The sequence below is a fragment of the Papilio xuthus genome, unplaced genomic scaffold (assembly GCF_000836235.2).
Source record: "Papilio xuthus unplaced genomic scaffold, Pxut_1.1 DF828177.1, whole genome shotgun sequence".
In the NCBI taxonomy this organism is placed as follows: Eukaryota; Metazoa; Arthropoda; class Insecta; order Lepidoptera; family Papilionidae; genus Papilio; species Papilio xuthus.
In genome coordinates, this window is record NW_013530472.1 from 2,747,792 (window position 1) to 2,756,121 (window position 8,330).

At 34.0% G+C, this 8,330-nt stretch overlaps 1 protein-coding gene across 1 annotated transcript; it reads right to left on the reverse strand.

The window, feature by feature from the left end:
* Window positions 1–2,428: 2,428 nt before the first annotated feature.
* Window positions 2,429–8,020, reverse strand: LOC106113658 (dendritic arbor reduction 1). The gene is made up of 6 exons (XM_013306509.1): window positions 7,549–8,020; window positions 7,171–7,365; window positions 5,055–5,211; window positions 4,606–4,665; window positions 3,889–4,127; window positions 2,429–2,841 (listed from the first exon to the last, which is right to left on the reverse strand). Exons 1-5 carry the CDS (start codon window positions 7,927–7,929, stop codon window positions 3,937–3,939), a joined length of 984 nt encoding a protein of 327 aa, XP_013161963.1. The 5' UTR covers window positions 7,930–8,020; the 3' UTR covers window positions 2,429–2,841; window positions 3,889–3,936.
* Between the last annotated feature and the right edge of the window lie 310 nt (window positions 8,021–8,330).

Sequence of the window (8,330 nt, forward strand, 5' to 3'; positions counted from 1 at the left end):
AATAAATTATCATGGTGACTTAGTCAACGCGTAAAACTATACGTCCTTAAAACTAAACAACCTAATTAAAAAAGATACAAACAATCTCGTAAAATTAAAAATAAAACAAAAATATATAAGTATGTACAATACATACGAGAAACGAGCAAGTAAAGAAAATAAGTGAGGTACAACGGACAGGAAGACAAAATACTGTCTTTATGTAAAAGTTAAAATATAATTAAGATTATTTTGAAATATGGCAACTTTACAATTTTATGGCAAATATCATTAAATTTTTATTAAATCTGTTCATACATTTATGAGCTTATTTGAAACATGTAATTAAATCTATGGGTGTACCAGTTTTTTAGTTCACATGCCCAGAAAATTTTCATTTTTTAAACTTTATTTTAAAATAAATGTGACACTTCTTTTTAAATAGAGTAATTTAAAGAAGAATATAAAAAGGCAAGTAATACAAAATCGTTACAGTTAGGAATCATATAGAATTAACTTTGGTCCTGGAAAATGGACGTAAAACTGAAGGTTAACCATTATTTATTGACTTCAATATTTTTTATAACAGAAGATGGCAAACGAGCAGCGGGAAAACCGAGGTGTTCAACGACGTCCATGGACATCAGCAATACCAGAGGAACAGCAGATGCGTTGTCGGCCCTTTAGAATATATTAATAGTATATTTATAATTTTTTCTCTTTTTCTAATTTGATCTCTTGTGTCGGAGGCCAAGACCCACTTTGGGTCGATGCGCCAGCGGAGTAAGTATATTTATAATTTTGTTAACCAACTTTACAATCATCGTAATACTAATAAAATTAAATGACGTGTCTAAATGCAAATGAGAATGGCAAGATCTATTTATAGTATCAAAAGTACTTCATGAAAATTACGAAACAGTATTGATGACTTTTGATTAATAAAAAAAAAATTACACTTTTTAAATTGTTTTCCTTAAAATTCTTGGTAACAAAATATTGCGGGGTTTAACTTGAAAATATCTACAATGCAGTTCGGATTAGTTAAGAAAATAATTATACATTATTAAAATAATTAATAACCCTGATTATATTGATTTTATTTTTTAAAATCATCCCCGGAAATGTTAAAAGACTAAAATTTAAAGAATAGTTCCATTCAGTGTTGAATATTTCGAGTCATATAGATAAATCTTTGATAATTATTTTCCACTGATATTTTTTTAATTATAATAAAAACATAAAAAAAATGTACAACAAATACAGCGACATCTATTATAAATTATCAGGAAGCAAGGATAACATATTTTTTCTGTTTTTTTTTCTATATGCCCTGAATTTTTTGTAATAAAAAGTAGGTAGGTACCTAGTTAAGTAAAGGCACCAATCAGATTATAAATAATGACTAATAAGACATTCGAAAGTTGCTAATATATAAAATTGTAAGCAATACTTAAGTACAAACCACTAGTGACTATTAAAATGGCGTATGCAGAATTAATAAAAACGAAAGTGTACGAAGGCACTTTGGAAAACTTTCGGCCCAAGTGGACGGATACAGTAAGGCTGTTTGTTATATTTCCATTCTAAATTCCTTAATTATTTTGAAATAATTTCTATACCAAACTTTTTTTACATTTTATTTATTTTAATCTTAAACAGATATCTGTAATAAATGAACTAATTTGTCTGGAAATCTATTTTAATTGGATATTAAGATTGAAATAAATCGAGACTAGATAGTGTAAATATGCGCTTCCGAATGCAACGACCTGAATAATATTGAAGATTACTCACGAAAGAGATATGTTTATCTGTTTTTTTTTATAAGAGAACGAAAGGGACAACAAATATGCATTTGTAATCGAATTTTAATTATGATATTATGAAGTGTGTTTAACGAATGCACGCTCTTAAGAGATCAGTAAAATTTGAATATGGAATAGGCATTTAAAAATGTAAAATAAAAAAAAATCACAACCCAGGTCGCAAGATCCGAAAACGCGTCTGAACGATTAAATCTATAATTTATAAAGTAACTAATATTTTTAATTACAATTAAAAATAAAAATATCTTTAATATCTTAGATATTTGTTTTCCTTAAAATTAAATTAGCTTACAATAAATTAATCATATCTAATGAATACTTAGAGCTCTTTCGAACAAATTACTCGCGACACCATTGCTCACGGTGAGCAAAAATTTTAAGTAACCAGTATCTTAAAAATTTTATAATTATTTATTAAAAAAATACATGTGCACAGATTATTAAAACGAGATTTATACAATTGATAATAATTTTTATACATTCAGAAATTTAAATTATAAAAAAATATTTTTTTTTTGTAAATTATTCGTTATTTTGCAAGGTGTCGCGAAGCTCAAATCATATCTATTTAATATACATATAGAAATTTATAAAATACTTTTTATTTTATGTTGCTTAATAGATGACTGCACTAATAATTTATAATAATAATTATATTTGTTTGTAAAGCGATTTCCTTGGTAATAGATTGTACCTATTGTGATTTTAAACAATTATATTTAATATACGCATTGGTTAACTGGTATTACGTGAGAAATAATCTTTCATCACATTTATCTTAATAAATAAATTTATATTGAGACAGTAAAATAAGTAACGCCATCCTTTGAAAGCAATCTAACCGAAGCTTAGATCTAGATAAAGTTATTTTGAAGCAAGTTAGCTCTTGTACTTCTAATCCAATTGAGTCAGCCCGTACTGTCAGGCCTTCAGTTCTGATACAAATTGTGCTGAGTCACGGTACACCGTAGATGGTGTCTATCAGACTTGAATCCAGATCGCACTCAAGAAAGATGTTTTCATTGATAGCCTCCTGTAAAGAAATATGATAAAATGGTCAAATATTGTAAAACGTACCTGATGGAGTAAAGTCAACGTAGCTTATTGGACAATGGAATTGAAATATTATGGAGTACAGTAGTAATAAGTAGGTTTTTTTTATAACAGAAGGGAGCAAACGAGCAGCGGGGACACCGAGGTATTCAACGACGCCCATGGACATCAGCAATATCAGAGGAACCGCAAATGCGTAGCCAGACCCTAAGTCGTAGCGGTTTGGAAATACCGCCGAGGACAGACCATTCATTAATTTATTAGGTTGATTTAATTACACTGTTCATACTTTTTCTTGAATCTCGTGCATACCGCACGATGGTATACCAACTAAAAACGTGCAGGGTATTATTATATTAAATTGTAATACCTATTTTAAGTCGTGAAGGGATATAGTCGATATGGCGTGTACCAACGCGCTTCAACATGCGGGATTTCAATTACCCTGATCTCTTACAACGTTAACGAAAATGACAGCTGTTTCACTGAGTAACTGGCCAGTGTTCCGCCTTCAACTTGTCTCCTATTAAATTTAACAACGTTGCTTTTTCGTTCGTGTATTTTCCGCATTTATTTATGAGCACAATGATTATCTATTTAATTTCTTGATTACTTTTATAGTGTATAATTTTTGCCAAACAGCATTTGCCTACGAATTTTGTTGACACAATCGCGTCACAATGGTTGAGGATTAAAAATATAAGGCGTGTAGGCTATTTAAGTTTTCGGCACTATGCGAAACTAGGTTAAAGCGCGCAATCGGAACAAAGAGTAGATATTTGATTTTGTCTTCTAGTAGTCCTTTCCTTTTATTTTAGTAACTAAATTTTCTGTAATGGCGGAGGTTAAGATGGGTTTTTAAGATGCACTTTAGATCGCTGCACCTTAGGAGTAACTAACCAATTATGATACATTGATAACTGTGGTATAGTATTTTTCAAATATCTCGGTTGTTCGAAACATTCCACGAGCCGCTGTCACAATGTCATCTGCCAACATGTTTAAAAATACAAGTAGTTAAATTCACCTGTGCTGGTGGAGGCGCGGGCGGCTGATCCCCGCCCCTCCTTGCGTGTCATTTGGACGTCTTGGGCAGGTGCCGCTTCATGTGAAGTGCGAGGTGGTCAGACCTGGCGAAGGAGCGATCGCACACCGCGCATTTGAAGGGTTTAGCGCCGGTGTGTTTGCGGTAGTGACGAGTTAGCTCGTCGGATCTGGCGAATCTCCATTCACAATTCGGCCATTGACATGTATACGGTTTTTCACCTGAGAGATAGAAGATAATTTTTATAAACGCTATAGTTTTTTTTAGATATTTAAGACTATAAATTAATGAAAAAACAGAAAATTTTATAAGTAATAGAACAATTTAATGCGTGTTTAATGTAAAAAAGAAGATAGATGTGTTTTCCATTATTTTTTTTAGACTTTGATAGTATCACAATTCTCTTAGTAATGAATTAAAATTTTAGTTAAATAAATTAAATAAAAGTATGCATAATTTTAACATTATGTTTCACAATTATATTAATTTTGTTTCTGTCAAAGCTTTCGCTGTGCTTTTATTATTAACGTGTTAACGTGGCTTTTGTTTTTTATACGTTATTTTTGCAACATAATTTACTGTTATGAAATCTCACAGATTATAAAAATTTTCGCTATTGCAATAAATTACAAATATTTCGCAATGGCGGTACATTGACATCAAGAATAGAATAAAAAAATATTTAAACATGTTTCTTACCTGTATGTATACGCTGGTGAGCTTTCAGGTGCGAACTTTTCGTGTAAACTTTTGTGCAACCTGAAATTTATTAAAGTACAAAATACTTAAAAAATAAGTACAATTTTTTTTCTTTAATCCGATAAATAAAAATGCATTTTATTGTTACTTTCTAATTTACTAATAATCTTTAGTCAGAACAACTAAGTCTAGCATAAAATTGGTTTACATCTAATGTCGAAATTTGACTTATGACCTGACGTTTCGTAATCTATACCGAAAGGTTCGCCTAACCGTAGAATTCCACTGCTGTTATGCTTATATTGATATATAGTATAGTCTGTTTTGTCAGAGAGAATGAAAGAGATGACAATATGGATCAATATAATTTTTAGGGACGTGAAATTTTACTATTACAGTCGACCTATTAAAGATCCTGAAATTTTACGAAGTATAAGGTATAAAATTACCAATAAAGTCGCAGTGGTGGACTCGTCTCTTTTCCAATTCTGGATTGTTCCGCCGATTGTACTTGACATTTGGCGGAGGATCTAGGCGTGAGTGGGATAGCGCAGGGTTGTGCGCCTGCGCAGACTGCTGTGGCGCCATCTGCATCTGTGACATCGCCTGGATACGAGAAAAATTGATTTTAGTACAACGATGGTTTTACTGCGCTCTGCTACGACCGTACGTGTAGTTTCAATGCTCTGTGACCGCTATGGACATATGTGGTGAAAGAGCAATTGAATTACTTCATGTCAAATAATGAACAGTTCGCTGATCTTTACATACATAAGAAATATCAAATACTAGCTGTCCCTCGCGCCTCCATCCGTGCGGAACTAAAAAAAACTTAATTAGTAGCCTACGTCTTCTTCCAGGCTGTGTTCTACATCTATGCCAAATTTCAGCGGGATCCGTGCAGGCATCCTGGAGATACCTTCAAACATCCATCTAGTAAGTCAACAAATAACACAGTACATCTAAACAATGTCTATTTTCTGTATGTGCAGTGTCTGTCGCCTTGAAAACTGTTTAACTAATTACCTATTACTACGAATAGTGCGGTTGAATTCGAGATCTTTGTATCATGAGTCATACTAATTTAATTGATGTTATGTACACAGTATGCAGTTAGATCCGTGTTCACCTTTCACACTACGCGGTTAGTCTTTTCTTTCCTCCTTTCATTGAAGCATAGGCGATTTGAAATGTTTTTAATGATTTATTCCTATTTATGGTTGCCATACACGGACATCAAGCTGTCATTGCAGACAGTTCTAAACTGTCCATATACCTACAGCTGATTTTAACGAGTAGTCGCGTGCCATTTCGTATAGTAATCTTACTAATATTATAAATGCAAATGTTTTGACGGATGTATGGATGGATGTTTGTTTGAAGGTATCTCCAGAACGGCTGCTAGTGCAGAACACGTAAGCTACTAATTAAGTTTTTTTCTTAATGCAGCGCGGACGGATTCGCGGGCGACAACTAGTAGTATAATTTGTATAGTATCCGCGGTGTATTCCATAGTAAAACGGTGGTAGAACGGCAATAGTCGAGCCCCCAACAGCTACGTGAACATTGAACCTAATAATGTTCCAATCACAAACCTTATTATATGTTTTTTTCTATTATCCCATCTAATTATCTTGGTACTTGGTTTGTATTATATTAAGTATTTTCTGCAATAATTGGTTAGTTAATACATAAATTATAGGTTATTTATTAATAAGCGATATTCACGGAACTGGTATTTATTATAACTACAGCTCAATAGCAGTGAAAGAAAATTCCTGTAATTTTATCGGCATTAATATAAACGATAGTTCTGACCGAGCTCACCTTTACTCTGCCCTACATTCCCGCATTACAAATTTTAACATGGGTAGCGAATACCGATACAGAGAATAGTTACTTCGCTCCTATTTTGTCTTGAGCTACTTAAACTACATAAAAACTATGTTATTTATTTCGTTACAATAAATTGTCATAGATAAATAATTCTTATTATAAAATAAATAGAACTGTTATACAGATAACGCATAATTTATATCTTTACTTACAAGATTGAATATAGCTTATTTTTAGCTTGAGCTTCATTGTTGAGTATGAATAGCTAAACAAATATTGACGCGTGAGGTTCATTTATTTTTAAAAAAATCATTACCTTTTGTATAGGATTCAGACCCGCATAAAAGTCGTTGTTTTATGTTGTTCTATGATTTAACATACACAGATGTGTTTCTTATAATTTTTAGATTATTATAAGGTTTCTAAGGCGCGAAAATATTGAACATTGAACAAAACAACCTAAAATCATACGTTTGACGTTCCGATGTAACCAAAGAGTCTCTATAGAGTCGCCATATCTGAATATGTTAAACTGCAATACCTACACATAAACAAAGACTTCGTCTCTTATTTTAAACTTATTATAATGGCGTCTTCAGTTATTAAAAATAAAGATTGTGCAGTAATATTTAATTTCAATTTTTTAATAAAAGATATTTGGTACCTGGCCATTACAATAATATAAGCTCAAAAATATGGTCTAATAAAATTTAATATGTCAACAATTACCTGTGGATGTAAATGACTGTGCGCTGAAGGATGGGCAGTTAGATGTGACGTGTGCGGTGCGTGGCTTCCATGGGTCCCGTGGGTTCCATGGGTCCCGTGGGTCCCATGTGGCGCGTGCGACGGGTGAGGTGCGTGAGGAGCACGCAGCAGCGGCGGAGGATGGTAGGGCGGCGGCGGCGTCCGTCTTGTGCCTCCCTACAAGTATTACATTATGCTTTTTCTAATCACTAGCCACGATTAACTCAAGTTTTATTACTCAAGTTATTATTACCACAGAAATTATATAAACAGATTAAAATAACAATCGCTTAGCATAAGATGGTACCATCATACGCGTCATCGCAGGCAATCGCATAGCACATTTATAATTATGCTTACCTGCATGTTATTTCCTGGACTGCCTTGGTCTGAGCCGGGGGGAGTGAGTGGTGCCATGTACACAAGTCTCGATGGCGGATACTTGGCGAACGAAGGCGGCGGTTGGACATGCACCTGATGCTGCGGAGGTTGAGGCGGAAAAGCATATGTAGGAGGTACACATAGCCTTTCCGTTTTAATCTCTAGCGGACTGAGGAGTGGCGTGGCGCACTCCTCTAACATCGGATCGTCAGCTTCTAGTTTCACGTGGGTCGCTCCGAGCGGTGCGAGCATGTTTGCATTTTCTGGATCGATGTTTCTTATTGAAGAGGCTATGTCCTCCCATAGTGCGGGCCGGAACGCATCCTCTCTGGAAGACGGACCGCCATCGAATAGGTCCATTTGGGCTGGCGCGATCGATGCGCCCTCTTGCTTGCACAGCAGTGATTCCAGCTCCGATGTCTACAGGACAAAGAGACAATTTAAAATAACGATGTAGATACGATGAACAAATGGTGATATACATAACAGATAGTAATGCTAAACTGACGTGTGCCTATTGTGATCATTGTCAAACTTTTAGGTCAATAGAGTAACTTAAAATAGATTTTGTTCAACAATACATTTCAATCAAATCTGTTTGTTTTACTTAGATTAAAATTCTTGTAAATGTAAATTGTAGGTCCATAATCATTTTGACATTTTCCAATTTCTTCACGGCGTGCGGACAGGCTGAGGTGCGTTGAGGTCCACAATTACCATACAATGGATCGGCCCACGCGCTCCCCGCTGCCACAGGTGAC